This window comes from Brachionichthys hirsutus, chromosome 1, assembly GCF_040956055.1.
Source record: "Brachionichthys hirsutus isolate HB-005 chromosome 1, CSIRO-AGI_Bhir_v1, whole genome shotgun sequence".
NCBI classification, from domain to species: Eukaryota; Metazoa; Chordata; class Actinopteri; order Lophiiformes; family Brachionichthyidae; genus Brachionichthys; species Brachionichthys hirsutus.
Window position 1 is genome coordinate 16,966,468 of NC_090897.1, and position 20,089 is coordinate 16,986,556.

The following is a 20,089-nucleotide window of genomic DNA, read 5'->3' on the forward strand; positions in this document are numbered from 1 at the left end:
ATTGCAAATATGCAAAACAGGCTGATTGATCAGGGCTGTGGAGATTCAAGTCCTTGAACGCTACAAGACGTACTGAAATGTTGGTCAAGATGCATCACAGTGTCTCAGGTCCAGAGTCCAGAACCGGGGCGCTGCATAGATTTATTCCGGCGTTCTTTACGTGTATTCTGGAAGTAACTCCGCTAATGTTCCTGTAAGCAGCTTGACATTTGGGTACACAGGCTTTACACTAAAACTAACGATCGCTCTTACTGTGTGCCGACACCGAATCCTGTTTCCGCCACACACAACTCAGGAAATGTAGTCATTTTAACACGCTCGAAATGATAAGAGTTCATCAGCAAAAGAGAAAATGTACCTTATCCTCCTGAGACCCAGCCCATTGACATGTCCTCTGTAGTGTCCACTACAGAGGACACTACACTACTATATTATTGAAAAAAGTATTTTAGTCAAAGTAGTGTGACAGTACTTTAGACTCGCCGATTGGAAGGCTCTGTTCTGCACAGGCCAAAGTTAACAGGCTTAAGTTAGCATGCTAAAGTTAGCATGCTGCTTGGAGCAATCAGAACACAAAAGCTACTTTCCACCAGCTGTTCTATAGCGACTTCTGTCTGACTATTTATTTTGGAAGTCTTAATTCATCGAGTAAAATAAAAGCTCTGTTACGTCCATAGTCAAAGGCCTCTCAATTAATCAGTCAACCAAAAGGAAGGACGCCTCCTGAAGGTTGAGTGGAGCAGTGCAGGTGAGAGAGACTCCTTGCTGAACTGATTTAACTAAGTGAGAGCACCTGCCTGCAGCCCTGCAGCAGCATCACATGGCAGCTCAGAGCGTGGAGAGCAGAGAACGCTGTTCAGCTTGGGCCGGACCACAAAGGAGCCGCTGGTAGGGACCGACTCGTCGCGCTAACGCTGGGTGGGAATGTTGGTGCGTCAATGAATGAGACGTCAGCAATAGGCACTTCAAATCATTTAAGTTAAGGTTAAGTTAAAGTTTACACTGTAAAAGCGTATCATTTGAATTTGTGTTAAAGTTACAGTGTTAAATATGAAGAGGATTTTAGGTGTTGCTTCCCTTTTGGTGACTGTAAACTTGTTTCATTTGAAGGTTTACAACCTGATGTTCCTGGTGACTGATAGTGCTCCAATGCACGAAATAAAAATTGGGGAGAGAAAGGAGTTGTTCCGAGCATGTTTGTGGGTGACCAGGCCCGTTTCGACAAAAGTGAGTGATAACTCGACAAGCTCCATGTACTTAAATGCCTCACACAGAAAGGATAGTATTTCTTGCAATAAAAAATACCACAATGAACAGCTTTCCCCCAGACGGACACCAAAGTGGGGAAACAACTTTGAGTACAAATTCCTCTTGTCAAATGTGTTTGTACTGTAAATTCAATTTTTATTTAACCCAAGTGCAAAATGACTGAGAAGCTCAGGACGCCCCTGCAGCGCAACGTTTTGTTTTTGTGTTTTAAACAGGACAGATGTTGGGATCACCACGACAACAGGCTAATGGTGCTATTACGATACCGACCGGCTCACTAACAAGGGTCTAAAGCGGTGGCATGTTTAGAAAGCTGTGTGTAAAGAATATATTTCATTTCATTTACATGTAGAGTACGTAAAAAAACACACATACTATACACCACAGTCCAAGCTAAAGGGATACCAGGAGAGTAGAGGCGTTCTAAAACTGTTCCGTCAGGAGATCACACAGTCGCTGAGACACCGAGTCCCTGCTGGCCCGGAGCGTCAGACGGTACATCTGAACGGAACACACAGTCAGACGGCATGCTGGGGAGGGGGGGGGTTACTGTGTGTGTGTGTGTGTGTGTGTGTGTGCTTACCTGGGCTTGTGTGTTGGGCTCCAGTCGGAGGAGGCAGCCCACCTGAGTGGTTTTAGTGTGAATGACGCCAGACCCCACAAAGTTTGCAGGATTGGGATCCACCCCGTCCAGCAGAGCGACACCAAAACCCAAGATCTACAAGAGTTCAGACGGAAAGCTTCAAAGGAAACTCGTCAGGATAAACTCAAAGGTGTGCAAAGGCAGCTTTCGGGACGCGTCACAAAACAGGAACGCGGGAAATCTCGGTTCATGGACGCAACACGGCGGCTAGGAGGCCAATTCCTTCAGTTGTCCTGGGCAGGATAACGATTACTAGTCCTCAACACAGGAGCCTCATCTGTGCCAACTCAAAGAAGAAACGCATCCAAACAAAAGTTCTGTGTTTCCCTGCAGGTCTTTCCCTGCTAATCCTGTAAAGTGCCTTGAGATGACTTTATGTTGTGATCTGGCGCTATATAAATAAAACTGAATTGAATTGAATTGAATATAATACAACCCCCTCTTTTTCAAGACTCAAGTTTGAAAAAAGACTTTTTGAACAACAAATTAAATTTTTATAGAGAAAATAACTACAGTACAGTAGTCCCTCATTTTCCGCGGGGGTTACGTTCCAAAAACAACCCGCAATAAGTGAAATCCGCAATGTAGTAATTTTAATTTTTTTGCAATTATTATACATGTACATAAATGTTTTAAGGCTGTAAAACCCCTCACCACACACTTTATACACTTTTAACAGGCAGGCATTAATCTAAATAGATTGTTTCAGTATTATAGAATGAAACCAAAGATCAAAACCTTTTCAGAACTAAACATTTGTTTGAGAAATATAAATATATAGTACGTACAGTAAACGTTTCCCTGTTAATAATGTTAAGGCGTGCAGGTCGAGGAAAGAGCCGCTTGGAGTGCAGAAGAACAAATATTCTACTCGTGCTGTCTTTAGCCTCTCATGCTGCTTTATTGGATAGCTTAGCACAGCGGAACGGCAGCGGCTACATGTATCAACAGGAAGAAACAAAACCCAAAAGGGACGTGACGTTTATGCTCCTACAAAATAAAAGCCTCTTTTTACACAGAGAATAAGAGCGCTATAAAACAAACGCGTAACAAATAAATATGATAGCTTTTAGAAATAACAAATTTAATTTTAATGATCAACCTACGAGGTTGAACACATAAGAAATGATTAATAGCAAAATCGCGCGTGTTTCACAGTTCCTCCGACCGGCACATTCGTCATTGCGCCGTTTCAAGGCGCGTTCAAGTGCAAAAGGAAAATCTGAAATTGCAATAAAAAACTCAGCGAAGCAGCAAAGTCGCAGAAGATGAACCGCATTATATCGAGGGACTACTGTAATACAAAATAAACCGTATTAAATGTTTTTGTCGCTCATAATATACGTCACAACCATCGACAGTAGACGTATATCAGTCACAACCGCCAAATTGCGCTCGATTTCTTTAATTTTTCGACCCCCAGGTAGGACATCTATGGATAAATGTAAGAAAAGAAAAGTGTCTGAAGAAAACAGAACGTTTAATGATACGTGGGCAGATTCGTTCGCCTCCACTGCTGACGAGACGGGTTTACCGGTACGCTTAATATGGAATGAGAAGTTAGCAAACAACAAAAAGTCAAATGTCGCAAGACATTTCCAGAATAAACACAGACTTTGCTCAAAAATATCCCAACGTCTTTTTTCGGAGTTCAAAATGTTTTTGTTGCGTGCAGAAAAGTAATTTCGCTTCTCTGTAATTTTGATTTTTTTTTTTGATTTGAATGCTTTATTTCGAACATGCAAATTAAAAGACAAATAGAAAACAAACAAACCGAAAACAATGATAATAGTCAAACCAAACAAACAAAACATGTCCGAAAAGGAGTAGGATGAAGCATTAGCTTTTTTTAACCTACCCCCTCTCCACTACTCAACAAGCCATTCCTCTAACATACATACATTGAATACATTTCCAAAGTAAATAAAAAATTGCAATTATAAACGGTATATCCACAAGATAGAAAATAAATTAAACAAATATACTTTCAAAAAATAGAGTCAAAAGTGTAAATAACTAATTCATAAATCACTCGTGAAAACACCTGATCATTAAAGCCCTTCTCCCTCACTGTATTTCATGAAAACCTTGTGTTTGTACCGCTTTTTAAACTGGGTCATGCTTGGACGCTGCTTAAGCTCCGCCCCCAACCCGTTCCACAACCTCACTCCACAAACAGAAACACAAAAACCTTTTAATGTTGTACGTGCCCGCTGATGTTTGAAGTAGTGCTCACCCCTCAGATTATAACCCACAACTCTAGTACAGAATAATTTTTGAATATTTCCCGGAAGTCGATTGTTTATAGCTTTGTGGATGATTTGTACTGTTTGAAAATGAACCAGGTCAGTTAATTTTAATAGTTTTGATTGTAAAAATAATGAATTTGTGTGTTCTCTATAACCGGTATTGTGAATTATCCTTATAGCTCTTTTTTGGAGTTTATATAGTGATTGTGTTGTACATTTGTATGTATTGCCCCAAACCTCTGCACAGTAATTTAAATATGGTAAAATAAATGAACAATAAAGAATGTGGAGTGATTTGTGATCCAGAATATGTTTTACTTTGCTCAGAACTGAAATGCTTCTTGACAGTTTGCTTTGTACATGTTTTATATGCAACTTCCAGTTTATTTTATCATCAATAATTACCCCAAGAAACTTATTTTGATACACTCTTTCAATATTGACCCCATCTACTTGTACCTGAACCTGTTTTTTTTTATTACAATTACTGAATAACATGAATTTAGTTATAACAGTTCATTGATTCCTAAATGCAACACACTATAGTTTGTTTATTCATTTATAAAGGTAAAAAACGAAGATGAAAAGATGCAGCGTTGTCCTCATTATAAATGTCAAAAGGATTTTGTGGCTCCCAGTGTTTTCTTTTCTGTGGAAAATGGGTCTAAATGGCTCTCTGAGTGGTAAAGGTTGCCGACCCCTGGGTCAACCTAATATTTACGTCTGTATTTACACACTAACGCTACGATGACGCTAAGTAGGCAACGATCTATCGGTTTATTCTACGTTATTCATGCAGGTTGTCTCTGATGTTCACACAAACTAAAGCGGAGGACATTCAGCGCAGAAGGGATGATTTCGGTTTTACCTTGGCCTTGGTAACATCTGTGTCCATCGGGTGGTTGGCCTTGAAGATTTTCTGAACCTCTTGCTGAGGACTGGAGAAGAGAGAACAGTGTTGTGTCCAGCAACCACTGCTAGCATGCAGTAGCATGCAGCAGGCTGCGTGTTGCTAACTGCTGCAGTATACAGTAACACACAGCCTGCTAACGGTTGCAGTATACAGGAACACGCAGCCTGCTCACTGCTGCAGTATACAGTAACACGCAGCCTGCTAACGGTTGCAGTATACAGTAACACGCAGCCTGCTCACTGCTGCAGTATACGGTAACATGCAGCATGCTAACTGCTGCAGTATACGGTAACATGCAGCATGCTAACTGCTGCAGTATACAGGAACACGCAGCATGCTAACTGCTGCAGTATACGGTAACACGCAGCATGCTAACTGCTGCAGTATACGGTAACACGCAGCCTGCTCACTGCTGCAGTATACGGTAACACGCAGCATGCTAACTGCTGCAGTATACGGTAACACGCAGCATGCTAACTGCTGCAGTATACAGGAACACGCAGCCTGCTAACGGTTGCAGTATACGGTAACACGCAGCCTGCTCACTGCTGCAGTATACGGTAACACGCAGCATGCTAACTGCTGCAGTATACAGTAACACGCAGCCTGCTAACTGCTGCAGTATACAGTAACACGCAGCATGCTAACCGCTGCAGTATACAGTAACACGCAGCCTGCTAACTGTTGCCGTATACGGTAACACGCAGCCTGCTAACTGTTGCAGTATACGGTAACACGCAGCCTGCTAACTGCTGCAGTATACGGTAACACGCAGCATGCTAACTGCTGCAGTATACGGTAACACGCAGCATGCTAACTGCTGCAGTATACAGTAGCACGCAGCATGCTAACTGCTGCAGTATACAGTAGCACGCAGCATGCTAACTGCTGCAGTATACAGTAGCACGCAGCATGCTAACTGCTGCAGTATACAGTAGCACGCAGCATGCTAACTGCTGCAGTATACAGTAGCACGCAGCATGCTAACTGCTGCAGTATACAGTAGCACGCAGCATGCTAACTGCTACAGTATACAGTAGCACGCAGCATGCTAACTGCTGCAGTATACAGTAGCACGCAGCCTGCTAACCGCTGCAGTATACAGTAACACGCAGCCTGCTAACTGCTGCAGTATACAGTAGCACGCAGCATGCTAACTGCTGCAGTATACAGTAGCACGCAGCATGCTAACTGCTGCAGTATACAGTAACACGCAGCCTGCTAACTGCTGCAGTATACAGTAGCACGCAGCATGCTAACTGCTGCAGTATACAGTAGCACGCAGCATGCTAACTGCTGCAGTATACAGTAGCACGCAGCATGCTAACTGCTGCAGTATACAGTAGCACGCAGCATGCTAACTGCTGCAGTATACAGTAGCACGCAGCATGCTAACTGCTGCAGTATACAGTAGCACGCAGCATGCTAACTGCTGCAGTATACAGTAGCACGCAGCATGCTAACTGCTGCAGTATACAGTAGCACGCAGCATGCTAACTGCTGCAGTATACAGTAGCACGCAGCATGCTAACTGCTGCAGTATACAGTAGCACGCAGCATGCTAACTGCTGCAGTATACAGTAACACGCAGCATGCTAACTGCTGCAGTATACAGTAACACGCAGCACGCTAACTGCTGCAGTATACAGTAGCACGCAGCATGCTAACCGCTGCAGTATACAGTAACACGCAGCCTGCTAACTGCTGCAGTATACAGTAACACGCAGCATGCTAACTGCTGCAGCATACAGTAGCACGCAGCACGCTAACTGCTGCAGTATACAGTAGCACGCAGCATGCTAACTGCTGCAGTATACAGTAGCACGCAGCACGCTAACTGTTGCAGTATACAGTAACACACAGCACGCTAACTGCTGCAGTATACAGTAGCACGCAGCACGCTAACTGTTGCAGTATACAGTAACGCGCAGCATGCTAACTGCTGCAGTATACAGTAACACGCAGCACGCTAACTGTTGCAGTATACAGTAACGCGCAGCCTGCTAACTAGCAGAGGAAGGAAGCCTCACGCTCCGAGCTGTTTCCACCGTTGGAAGAAATCCTGGGCTGGCATCTCCGTGGGCTGAAAGAACTTGTTCAGCATCACAGGAAGTTTCACCGCGAGGCTCTGAAGCGCTCCACCATATCTGCTGGGAAACAGGAAGTCATGCATCAGCGCAGTAAAGCAGGCAGGGGGACAAAGCGAGCACCAGACGCCTACCTGAACTGGATGTTGAGTACCGGCGCATCTGTGAAATCTGACACGCACTCCATGTTGAGGATCTGTTGCACCTGAGCCCCGCCCTCTACTACGGGCTCTACTGGCTTAGCATGGACAGTCAGCTGTGGAGACAGTAGTCAAGGGCCGTATGCACAACAAGAGACTATTGATCCTGTCGTATTGGACCTTCTGCTCATCGGGACACGCTGGAGCGGATATGAGTCCTGAGCAGCTCGTCGCTCGTCACCGACGTGGAGAAGCCGAGGAACTGCGTCGACGTCTTGTTGCCGTAGAAGATATAAATGCGACCTGTGGGATAACAATTCAGTTTTATTTCTCCTTGAACTTCATGAGTTTGATAATAATGACTGACTTTTCTTGTTGTTTCATCACAAATCAATTGATTAGAATCCAGCCATGATCTTCTCATCGTGTCCTCAAACAGTCAGGACAGAGCTCCACAGCAGGGGGCTGCAGGCTGTCCTAACGGCTGAGCTGTGCCTTTAAAGCCACTGAAGTCTGACTCCTGACTCCTCCTGACTCCTCCTGAAGCCCGCTGACTCCTCCTGACTCCTCCTGAAGCCTGCTGACTCTTCCTGAAGTCTGACTCCTCCTGACTCCTCCTGAAGCCTGCTGACTCTTCCTGAAGTCTGACTCCTCCTGACTCCTCCTGAAGCCCGCTGACTCCTCCTGACTCCTCCTGAAGCCTGCTGACTCTTCCTGAAGTCTGACTCCTCCTGACTCCTCCTGAAGCCTGCTGACTCTTCCTGAAGTCTGACTCCTCCTGACTCCTCCTGAAGCCCGCTGAATGTTGAAGCAGCTGACCCAGGTTCTGCCGGTACTCAGACTTCAGCCCAATCTGCAGCAGCTGGTTCTCATAGATGACTCCATTGTTCTTGCAAATAAACCTGGAAGTTAAAAACACAACGTGGATTTCAAAAGTCTGCTTTTTGCATGATTTGTAAAAATGTCTTCAGCTTTGCGGTCGGCCGTTAGCTGCTGATCAGTGACATCATCAGTGATCGTCTCTCATCAACAGCTCTGCCCCTAGAGTCCGGGTTCATCAGCTCTGCCCCTAGAGTCCGGGTTCAACAGCTCTGCCCCTAGAGTCCGGGTTCAAAAGTTCTGCCCCTAGAGTCCCGGTTGAGCCGTGGTGAATTATAAATCAATCATTAGTGGCTTTAAATGACTGGACTGTGCTTTTGATCATGGTCGTCTTGTGTTTCTCTGCTAATATCATCCATCATCCTCACAAGCACGGCCCCACCTGGGGAAATGTTCCTCCGACACGTCGATGGATGCAGGGGAGGCGGGGCTGTCGGAAAAGACGTCAACAAGCAGACTCGCTCCTGCAGAAGGGGCGGAGTCGACGTTTGGCAGGTCTGTGACGGGGTGGGTGGAGCCCTGGGGGAGAGACCACACCTTCAGGAGGCAGCATTCATCCAGTCCATTAGACAAACACCGATTAGCTCCATATGCAAATATAAAAAAGGTTTGACCACACAAACGGGGTCGTTAACGACGCTTCATTCAACCACGAAGTCGTTTAGCGACGGAGTCTTTGGAACGTAACTCCGTCATTCAGCGAGGACCAAGATGGGTCTGGGGTCCCGTAGCTGGACTTACTGTTGTCTCCGGGTCCTCGCCGGGTTCTGTAGCTGGACTTACTGTTGTCTCCGTGTCCTCGCCGGGTTCTGTAGCTGGACTTACTGTTGTCTCCGGGTCCTCGCCGGGTTCTGTAGCTGGACTTACTGTTGTCTCCGGGTCCTCGCCGGGTTCTGTAGCTGGACTTACTGTTGTCTCCGGGTCCTCGCCGGGTTCTGTAGCTGGACTTACTGTTGTCTCCGTGTCCTCGCCGGGTTCTGTAGCTGGACTTACTGTTGTCTCCGTGTCCTCGCCGGGTTCTGTAGCTGGACTTACTGTTGTCTCCGTGTCCTCGCCGGGTTCTGTAGCTGGACTTACTGTTGTCTCCGGGTCCTCGCCGGGTTCTGTAGCTGGACTTACTGTTGTCTCCGGGTCCTCGCCGGGTCCTGTAGCTGGACTTACTGTTGTCTCTATGTCCTCGCCGGGTTCTGTAGCTGGACTTACTGTTGTCTCCGGGTCCTCGCCGGGTTCTGTAGCTGGACTTACTGTTGTCTCTATGTCCTCGCCGGGTTCTGTAGCTGGACTTACTGTTGTCTCCGGGTCCTCGCCGGGTTCTGTAGCTGGACTTACTGTTGTCTCCGTGTCCTCGCCGGGTTCTGTAGCTGGACTTACTGTTGTCTCCGTGTCCTCGCCGGGTTCTGTAGCTGGACTTACTGTTGTCTCTATGTCCTCGACGGGTCCTGTAGCTGGACTTACTGTTGTCTCCGTGTCCTCGCCGGGTTCTGTAGCTGGACTTACTGTTGTCTCCGGGTCCTCGCCGGGTCCTGTAGCTGGACTTACTGTTGTCTCTATGTCCTCGCCGGGTTCTGTAGCTGGACTTACTGTTGTCTCCGGGTCCTCGCCGGGTTCTGTAGCTGGACTTACTGTTGTCTCCGGGTCCTCACCGGGTTCTGTAGCTGGACTTACTGTTGTCTCCGGGTCCTCGCCGGGTTCTGTAGCTGGACTTACTGTTGTCTCCGGGTCCTCGCCGGGTTCTGTAGCTGGACTTACTGTTGTCTCCGTGTCCTCGCCGGGTCCTGTAGCTGGACTTACTGCTGTCTCCGTGTCCTCGCCGGGTTCTGTAGCTGGACTTACTGTTGTCTCCGTGTCCTCGCCGGGTTCTGTAGCTGGACTTACTGTTGTCTCCGGGTCCTCGCCGGGTTCTGCGCTGCCGTTGACGTCCCGCCGGGAATCGTCCATGTCCAGCAGGTTGCCTGGACCCTTCTTCCTCTTTAGTTTGGCGAGGATCGAAGACTCTCTCTCTGGGAATGGAGGCATCTCTTCTAAGACGGTGGCCTTCGGAGGGACAGAGAGGGACAGCTGTGAAGCTTACAACGGGGCAACAGACAGCTTCTGAGTCCATGAATAACTGTTAAATAACCGTGATCAAGACAGCCATGATTGTAGTTTCCGCTATAAAACATCAGGAGGCAGCAGAGGCGCTTTTAAAATATGTTCATCTCGAATGACAGAAAACGTCATGGTTTACGGAGGTGACCCAGAACAAATGACTAAAGGGACAATGTCCCCAACCAGGAGACAGCTGACCAGAGACGGCCCGCCCTCACTGACCAGTATGTCGGTGCTGGCGGTGCAGCTGAGCCTCAGGTACTCGACGGCCCGCTGCTGAAGCTCCACGTCGGCGCTGCGGAGCTGGCTGTCGGAGCGCAGGACCTCCTGGATTGTGCTCTTCATCTCCGGGAACAAGTTAATGAACTTGACGTAGGCCGACAGCAGCAGCGCACGCGTCGGCACCGAGCACAGGTGGAACTTGGAGTGCAGAAGGTTGAACTGGACCAGAGGGCTGAAACAAGAAGCACCTGAAGTCAGCTGCAGAGGAAACTAGAAAGACAATCAGAGACTGCAGACCCCGCCTCCAATAGACTATTGGATCTTGTGAGACAGTAAACAGGGCTTCCGGATCAGAGGGGCCAAACCTGCTCTAGCTTGCTGCTCCGGAACGTACTACAAGACTCCTTCTGGACTCTTTTTCCCATCATGCCATTCGTGTCCCTCCCTCTTAAAGTGGCAGTTTACAGCACAGGCACAATTCCAGATGTAAAAATAATTCTAGAATCTGGATCCAGATCAACGTCATTCTCGGGGAGGACCGAGCCACGGACAGAACCTTGCTTGTGTAAAAATTTCAAGTCGATTGGGTTACTAGTTTTTGAGTTATGCGCTCGGACAGACAGACAGACAAACAGACAAACGGACCCAATTGCAATACCCCTGCCTCCCCTTCGGCGAGGGTAACAACACACACTTCATCCGGTTCACAGGGAGCACGGCAGGATCCGTCACTTCCTGTCTCCACAGTAAAGGCTTTAAGGTAATAGTATACATTTCCTGAAGGAGATGAGCATCAGAAATCTCCTTGTAATCCCGTTTGTACCTGGAGCGCGAGTCGCCGGCAATGAGGTTACCGAACTCTCCCAGGATGTAGCCCCCCACCTTCACCAGGTTCTCGTGGCAAGCAGGAGCCTGTAGAGCCTGCAGATGTTTAGGAAGCATGGCAGCAGGGGGTTACCATGGCAGCACGATAGTCAAACCAGCTTTGGGTGCTCCAGGTGAGCCCTGGATTCGTTTCAGATTGAACTCATGTGGCTGAATATCACCGATCAAAGACATTTCACACCCACCTCAAAGACGGTCTTGGCGGCGTAGCCCTGGACGTGGTCTCTGGTGACGACTGTCTGGACAACCCGGTACCAGACCTCCTGACTGACGTGGTCTCCAGCGATGCGGATCAGGTTTAGGATGGTGTCCACAAACCAGCTGTAGTCCACGGCGTACCGTTCTGCCACGATGGCCGCCTTGAGGACCTGAGGAAGAGAGTCGAGCGGCTGAGGAGGAGCAGCAGACGGGAGGGCCGCGCGGTCGGGCGGCCGGTACCCACCATCTCCTCTCTGATGGAGTGGTCGGCCGTCTCCAGGTAGCTCAGCATCTCTGCCACGATCTGCTTGGCGTTGCTGCGGTCGCACATGGCGTAGAGCAGATCCACAGCCCGCTGGCGAACGCTCACATCTCGCTCCGTCTGTTTAGAACGCAAACATTTTACCTGAGAACCGACTGGGGACGAGGTGAGGAAGAGAGCGTAGCTTAGCATCTCTGCGCCAAGGTCACACAGGAGAGCTAATTCTGGCAGAGGTCAATGGACGGTTAGGAGCTGAATCAGTGCGTCCCTGAATTAGCTGCGTTAGCATCTGTTTCCTGCAGCAGGAAACATTTCGTCATTTGCTTTAGTCGTTCACTCAAGAGGCATTTCTTTACTTCCCTTTTCAATATCATCAGAATAGTAATCGCATTAATCGATTCATAAATCATCAATTACTGCAGCCTTAAACCAGATGCAGAAGAAAAAAATGCCATTTCCAACGGAGCCGAGCCCAGGAGACAGGATTGGGAGGAGGTCACGGGGACGTTGCCGTCCTCTGGAGTGGACAATGGATGCCAAGGTCACACACGGTCCAACTCGAGGACAGAGTCCCAACCTTCAACGTCATTGGCTTTGGGGGGGGGGGGGGGGGGGGGCTCACCTTCAGGGCGTTGATCACCGTCTCCATGTGCGTCTTCACCGTCTCGTGGGAGAACTCAGAGCTGGCTAGCGTGCACATGCTCTCCAAGGCCAGGTACCGGAGGTTGGTCTCCCGGTGCTGCAGGAACTGGCCCAACTGGTTGCAGGCTCGGACCAGCAGGGTGGGCTCGCTGCGAGGAACAAACGGTCAGCACCTCTGAACACGCCGCAAACGGGAAGGCGAGCCGGCGCCGCTCAGCTTAGCTCCGTGACGTCTAAAGACGCGTTCTCCTTTGTCGTTCAGAATGCAGCGTGAAGGTTCTCTAAACGTTCCCTCTGGAGCACAGCAGGCGTTCCGGGTTCCTTCTCCCCAACGCACCATTTATAAGTCCGCGCTAGCGTCACGGGAGCCCCGCCCACCTGTCGTGGTGAATGATGAGGGCGATGGCTTCAAACAGAACGGCGTTCTTTGCATTCGAGTGCTGGACCTTCTTGGACTTTGGGGACTCCTGGGCTTTATTGAGGATGGTCTCCAGGCACTCAGTCAGGCGGCTCCGCAACGCCGCGTCCTCTGCAGCGGCAAAGGTCACGCCGTTAACCCTTCCTGTACAGCTGGTCCTCGCTCAGGGACGGCTCGGGGTGACGACGGCCACCAAAGCGCCTCAGAGAAATCTACTAAACTGAGCTTCGTAGGGGAATAAATAAAAAAACTAACGAGAGCACCAAGGAGACGATGCTAAATGCTAACCGGTGACGGGACGCAGTGATGGGACCGGAGCATTCTAATCACGCGCCGCAGCGTACCGGGAGGAGGGTAGCACTGCAGCAGGCGCAGCAGTTTGACCGACAGCCACGGGGCAGCCACAGAGTAATACGTGTAGTCCTGCAGGTCGACGGAGGCGGACGCCACGACCTAGAGGAGCGACAAGAAGACAGGATGAGACGCCGGCCTCGGGGAGGGGCCGGGACGAGAGCCGGGGGACACCCACCCTGCTGAGCCGGGCTGCAGCCAGCGAGACGGAGGTCCGAAGGTCATCGGGACTCTTCTGAGCCAGAGTGGTGATGAGGCTGGCGGCTGCCGTCACCACGCCCTGAAAGGGTTAACGCGTAAACCCGAGTCAGCGTGATATACCATCACCTGGTCCCCTTACGTCCCCCTTCGTGTCCTACTGATGATTAGTATGACGCGGACAGGACGCCGTCGGGTCCGGTCCTACCAGGTGCTGGTCGTTCAGCAGGTGGACCACGCGTGCCGTCCAGTCGCCCATCGGCACCAGATCAGGGGCCGCCCGGTTGAGTCGGAGCAGGCACAGGGCGGCACTCTGCTTCACGCTGTCCACGGCGTCTCTGAAGGACACGTGCACAACACAACGATGTTCACCAGGAAGCACGACCTTTAAATCATTCCAAGGTCATTGTGGAAACACTCCGAGTGTAATGATGCAACATCTGTGTGTGTGTGTGTGTGTGTGTGTGTGTGAGCCGCTGCAGGAGCATGGCCAGTCAGCACAGAAATATGGGACAGCTAAAAGCTAAAGGCTAAAAGCTAAAGGCTAAAAGCTAAAGGCTAAAAGCTAAAGGCTAAAGGCTAAAGGCTAAAGGCTAAAAGCTAAAAGCTAAAAGCTAAAGGCTGAAAGCTAAAAGCTAAAAGCTAAAGGCTAAAGGCTAAAGGCTAAAAGCTAAAGGCTAAAGGCTAAAAGCCAAAGGCTCCTCAGCAGCAGGACAAAGCATGCCGTGTTTCCCCCGAACACAAGCCCAGACTCAGACGAAGCTAAACTCACGCATCAACGTCTAAGCAGTGTTAGCACGCACGCACGCGCACGCACGCACGCACGCACACACACACACACACACACACACACACACACACACACACACACACACACACACACACCAGCAATGTGCGGTAGACAGGAGAAAAAAAAACAAGTTCCTCCACAATGTAAAAAACAAAACGAAATCACATAAACATAAATGTTTTATTTATTACAGTGTAACTTATTTATACGTATTAAATGTCTTTTTAACTAAATATAGAAGCTTTGCCTCTGCCCATGGAGGACCAAAACTGCCACAAGTATAAAATACAAAATAATAATATATACATAAATAAAAAAAATAAAAACATATATTTTGGATTTTTGAATCTTGTTTTATAGTTTTGTATTTATTTATGTATATATATATATTTAAATTGTGGCCGTTTCGGCTCTCCATAGCTACGAGACACGTATATTAATAAATCTGGTGTCGCTACTTTGCGTATTTTCACCCATCGTGGGGGGGGGGGGGGTCCTGGAACGCCACACCCCGATAAAGGAGGCACGGCTGCACGTCCCTCCTGCCGGTTTGACAGGTTTGCTGTTAGAGACGTGAGATTCGTGTACAAACCCAGCCACGAGGATTCTTGGGATTTCAGAAGCGAATGCCTCAGCCATTTCCCTGCTGCCCACGTTAGCGATGCAGTGCAGGGCCAGGTTCATGAAGGTCGGGTTGCGGCCGGCAAGGTCATTCTTAATGCCATTGTTGATTAGACGGATCAGGTCACTGTTAGAGTTGACTAGCACCGAGATAAATAAATATCCCTGAAAGGGGACATGGAGAAACGCGTTTTAGTCTCATCACAGCAAAATAAGAACCGCATTATTAGCCACTAAAAACTAAAAACGCTCTTGGCCTCAGAGTCCAGATGAAACAGAGACAAACTCACAATTTGTTTTTCTGTGTACTTGTTGGAGCTGAGGAGGTTGACGGCCTCCATGTGTCCAAAGTCGATATCGTGGCCCAGAAGAAAGATAAACAGCAGTTTGCAGACGTACTTTTTTTTACTGTAGCCATCAAGAGCCTTGTCTCCTGTCCACAGAGATGTGCACGCACCCACACACACACACAGAAAAAGACCGTTGGTCAGAAGTCAGTTAAACTGTCCCCGTCAGCAGCAGGTAGCATGTCCTCAGACTCACAAATGTCAAACGGCTTTTCAGCAGTGCGTGAGAGAATGTGCGAGTCGCGTTGTTACTGATGAAATGCTCTGCGTCACGTTCAAACGTCTGAACGCTCTCAGCCGTGAAGGACTTTGTCTTCCAGCCTGGACAGTGTCTGTTGTGGACGCTCCCCTGTCCTCAAACGGAGCCTCTTACCTTCACACGCTTTTACATTCAGACTTGGTTTGGCTGACAAATTGTACAACTTTCAAAATGTTAGCGTTCAGGACTAAGTTAAAGTGAAATAGGACGGAACCGAGATGAGAGCACATTCACCCGAGACGTTTAACGGTACATAAACGGCCTCGCTTGTTCACTTACCCTTAAACTTGGACCGGATGTTGGCCAGTTCTTTGTTTATCCTCTTGATTTCTGCCTCTTTACTTTTACCTGTAAATAGATGTAGAGTATGCAGCATGCTATGTAGCATGCTATGTAGCATGCTATGCAGCATGCTATGCAGCGCTGCGATCACACAGGAACTAACCATCCGGAGACGATGCACCGAAGGTCAGCCCGACCTTGTTGCACCACCGCGTTTGATCTTATCTGAATGCTGAATGGAAAGTACAATTTGTAAAGCCGGTGAAAGTTCTTAAAACTTTGCATCGTCTTTTTGAACAGTGGCGGCGCCGTGGTCTGCTGCCCCCCCCGGAGTACCATGGGCAGCGCGATGCCTTGCTGCAGGCGAGGACGCCTGAGGACTTGTTAGAGTCCTGTGCCGTCGCATTCACACGGAAAGCAACGCACTTCTCCTCTCATGGGGTCTGCATGCGCCCTCGGTCAAAACGAGATCCGTGTCTGGAGACGAGACCGGACGTCCACAACGGAGACACCCCGTTTATGTGTAACGACCATCACAATGTTTGATCCTACTAATCACCGACATCCAAATATCGGGAAGTAAAAATACCCTCATTTTATATCCTGTGTTTATTGTAGCGTCTGCGTAGGACAACATTAATGTAATAGTAAAGAGAACGCACAGGAAGTGGGTGTGAAGCATCCAGTGTGGAAACAGTGTGTGTGTGTGTGCGTGTGTGTGTGTGTGTGTGTGTGTGTGTGTGCGTGTGTGTGTGTGTGTGTGCGTGTGTGTAAGTGTGTGTGTGTGTGTGTGTGCGTGTGTGTGCGTGTGTGTGTGTGCGTGTGTGTGCGTGTGTGTGTGTGTGTGCGTGTGTGTGTGTGTGTGTGTGCGTGTGTGTGTGTGTGTGCGTGTGTGTGTGTGTGTGTGTGCGTGTGTGTGTGTGCGTGTGTGTGTGTGTGTGTGTGCGTGTGTGTGCGTGTGTGTGTGTGCGTGTGTGTGCGTGTGTGTGTGTGTGTGCGTGTGTGTGTGTGTGTGTGTGCGTGTGTGTGTGTGTGTGTGTGCGTGTGTGTAAGTGTGTGTGTGTGTTTTGTGGGGAGCGACTAACCAGTTCCTCTAAAATATCGCCAGCTGGACATTTGACAGACGGAATGTTGAAGACATTTTAGGGGACTTTCAGTCCACCCTTTGATCATTCTGTGTTAATAACTTTGATCATTTTGTGTTAATAACTTTGATCATTTTGTGTTAATAACTTTGATCATTTTGTGTTAATAACGTTGATCATTCTGTGTTAATAACTTTGATCATTTTGTGTTAATAACATACTCGAGTTCGTAAACCATCTTCTAAAAAGTCAAATGAATCATTTGTAATGTTTTGGATATTATTTTAAAAGATATAGATTCCTGACAGAATTAATAAAAACACTTATTCTTATAAAAACATCAGATACGCGTCATCTCCAGTTTCACCGAGGACCACGCCCTTCGGCGTGACGTGGACGACCGGAGGCTAACGGCTAACGCTAACCAGCTGCGCTCTTATTTAAACCCAATTACGGTCAAGTTTCCGGAACTGTGAACTTAGACACGTTTGGACATTTCCGTTCTAATCGTGTCGTTACTGGCGGTCCGCGTTACAACTACAAAGTAACGGCCCGCGTTACAACTACAAAGTAACGGCCCGCGTTACAACTACAAAGTAAAGTAGCTGCGACGAGCGACACAAACAAACTCACAGTTCCTGATGTCGGAGATGAACACGGCGAGGCCGCGCATCCCGTCGCCTTTGGGCACGGCGGGCATTTTGCTCGCGCCCTGTTCGTATCACGTGATCTCCGTGACACGCACCGAAAACACGCGGAGCACCGTCTACCGGCTAACCCGCGGTCCGGAGCTAGCCGCTGAGCTGCGGCTGCGCGCTCAAACAGGGCTGCGTTCCAAACCGCTCCACGGCTCCTCTCCAGGGTGAACACGCCTTTGATGCCAAGCAGCGTCTCACGGCGGAGGACGTCTAAGCGAGGAGCGGAACTCTGCCGCTGCGGCTCCCGTGCAGCAATGACGTCACACTTCAAATGTGCTCCTATACTTATTACGTCATTATACATGCTCACCATTCTGGATCCGATATATCTGGAAAGTGAAGTATGCAAAGCATGCGAGCGCTGACTACTATTCGTTATTAAGCTTATTATTAGGCCCGAGCGCCTACTCAGAAAAAAGTTATATTGTTTTTGCTAAAATGCTTTATTAGGCCCGAGCGCCTATCCTAGGCGTAAGGGGCGGGGCTGTTGCTTTTGCAACGCAGAAGACGACGAGTTGACGAGCGCAGCCCTCGGCATCCAACGTTGCCATGAGGACGACCAACACACTCACGCACGCACACACACACCGACACTCAACAGCACACACACACACACAAACACGAGTTGACGAGCGAGTCAACGACAAGTTGACGAGCTGCGCTCGTCAACTTGTCGTTTTCTGCGTTGCAAAAGCAATAGCCCCTTACGCCTAGAATAGGCGCTCGGGCCTAATAAAGAATTTTAGCAAAAACGATATAACTTTTTTTCTGAGTATGCAATTTTTACACAAAATACATTTTCGGAATGGTCTCGACGAGGGCTACGCGTCTGTATGTGTGTGTTGTTTAGTGTCAGGGTTTGTGCTGTTGAGTGTCGTGTGTGTTGGCGTGGGTGTGTTGGTCGCCCGATGGTTGACTCGCTGCGCTCGTCAACTCGTGTTTGTCGATGCCTGTGTGTGTGCGTGTGCGTGTGTGTTGTTTAGTGTCGGGGTGTGTGTGTGTGCTGTTGAGTGTCGGTGTGTGTGTGCGTGTGTGTTGTTTAGTGTCGGGGTGTGTGTGCATGAGTATGTTGGTCGTCCTCAACAGCATGGCAACGTTGGATGCTGAGGGTTGACGAGCTGCGCCCCTTACGCCTAGGATAGGCGCTCGGGCCTAATTAATAGTAATTTAATAGTAATTCAGTATCTGCCGCCAGTCTCCATCCAGCAAGCAACTTCTCAGTATTCTGTCCCCCAGATACAACTCAATAAAGGGGGGGGGGGGGGGGGGCAACACAGAACCCCTGCTATAAAAGTGAAGACCTTCTCTACACAACTCTGCGTAATGCATGCATCTGTAATGACCTTCGTAATTATAGCTAGAGACAGGAAGTCTCAATCTGGAGCTTTAATTTAATCTGAGGCACCCGGAGATCTCGTATGAGACCCGGCACTTCTAAACATATTTCCAGCCGGAAACAACCTTCACCTCCTCTCTGAGAAGGAAATCACTGATGCAGGTTCAAGTTATCTGCAGCCATACATTTCGGAGCAGCCTAATGAAACCAGTGCGACCCGTCTGCTCTGTGTTAATAGAGTTAGGGAGGCCAGCTCCTTCAACGAGACATTGTCTGGTGTTATCTGGTCTCTGTGTGGCGTTGTTCGCTAACTATAAGTTTATTCTTGTGGTTTTATTTGACCGTATCCTTCAAGCACTGAAACATTTTGAAATCATTTTAATGGATCATGTCTATCAATTTTTCTCAAACAAATCTGTCCAGCAGGATGTCCTTCATTTGGATTGTTTAATAGCAAAGCTCTTCCCCCTGGGAAATGAGAGCAAGGGGACAAAGTCTGCAATATTTAGGAACGTCTCTAGGACGCTAGTGTTGATTATGGATGTGCTTAAAGTCACTTGAAATTCATGAAACCACTTATACAATAAAAGGACTGTCTTCTTCTTCACCCGCTGTGCAAAAGAAGAAGAGCTGTTCCATTGTTACAGAAATAGCCAGATCAGAAATAACTGAGTAGGTTTTTCCAAATTGTGCAAACTTGACTGATCAGAACTTATGTGTTGCATTTCTGATCATAGAGCTACATCACTATCCTGGAATAGTCTATTTACTCTAATCCCAGGTTTCTCTTTGACACCGTCGCTAGGCTAACACAAGGCCCCAGCTCTATTGGAACAGAAGGGTAGTAGTAAACTTTTAAGAATCTATTCGGGACGACATTCATCAGCGTCTGCCCCCTTGTGGCATTGACCCCTCCCTGAGCAATGGGAATAGAGATACGGCTGTTACTCTTGGTAGTTGGATAGTTTCATCCCCATTAACTTGCAGCAACTAAGTGCAGCTATTGCCTCATCTAAACCGTGCACTTGTCTCTTAGACCCGGTCCCAACTAAGCTACTTAAAGAAGTCTTCCCCTCAATCAGTATTGCTTTGCTAAATACGATTAATCTATCCTTACTCACAGGCTATGTACCAAGTCTTTTAAAACAGCAGTCATTAAACCGCTTCTCAAAAAACCAACATTGGATCCTGATGTCTCGGCTAACTATCGGCCAATTTCAAACCTTC

At 48.3% G+C, this 20,089-nt stretch overlaps 1 protein-coding gene across 1 annotated transcript; it reads right to left on the reverse strand.

The window, feature by feature from the left end:
• Nucleotides 1-1,387: 1,387 nt before the first annotated feature.
• On the reverse strand, nucleotides 1,388-17,528 carry LOC137902546 (AP-2 complex subunit alpha-2-like). The gene is made up of 22 exons (XM_068746671.1): nucleotides 17,462-17,528; nucleotides 15,741-15,809; nucleotides 15,146-15,288; nucleotides 14,827-15,020; nucleotides 13,653-13,782; nucleotides 13,425-13,526; nucleotides 13,240-13,348; nucleotides 12,856-13,006; nucleotides 12,458-12,626; nucleotides 11,818-11,955; nucleotides 11,561-11,743; nucleotides 11,314-11,411; nucleotides 10,491-10,722; nucleotides 10,014-10,214; nucleotides 8,563-8,699; nucleotides 8,121-8,203; nucleotides 7,501-7,604; nucleotides 7,296-7,417; nucleotides 7,105-7,221; nucleotides 5,030-5,099; nucleotides 1,853-1,987; nucleotides 1,388-1,770 (listed from the first exon to the last, which is right to left on the reverse strand). Exons 1-22 carry the CDS (start codon nucleotides 17,526-17,528, stop codon nucleotides 1,693-1,695), a joined length of 2,832 nt encoding a protein of 943 aa, XP_068602772.1. The 3' UTR covers nucleotides 1,388-1,692.
• Nucleotides 17,529-20,089: the final 2,561 nt, after the last annotated feature.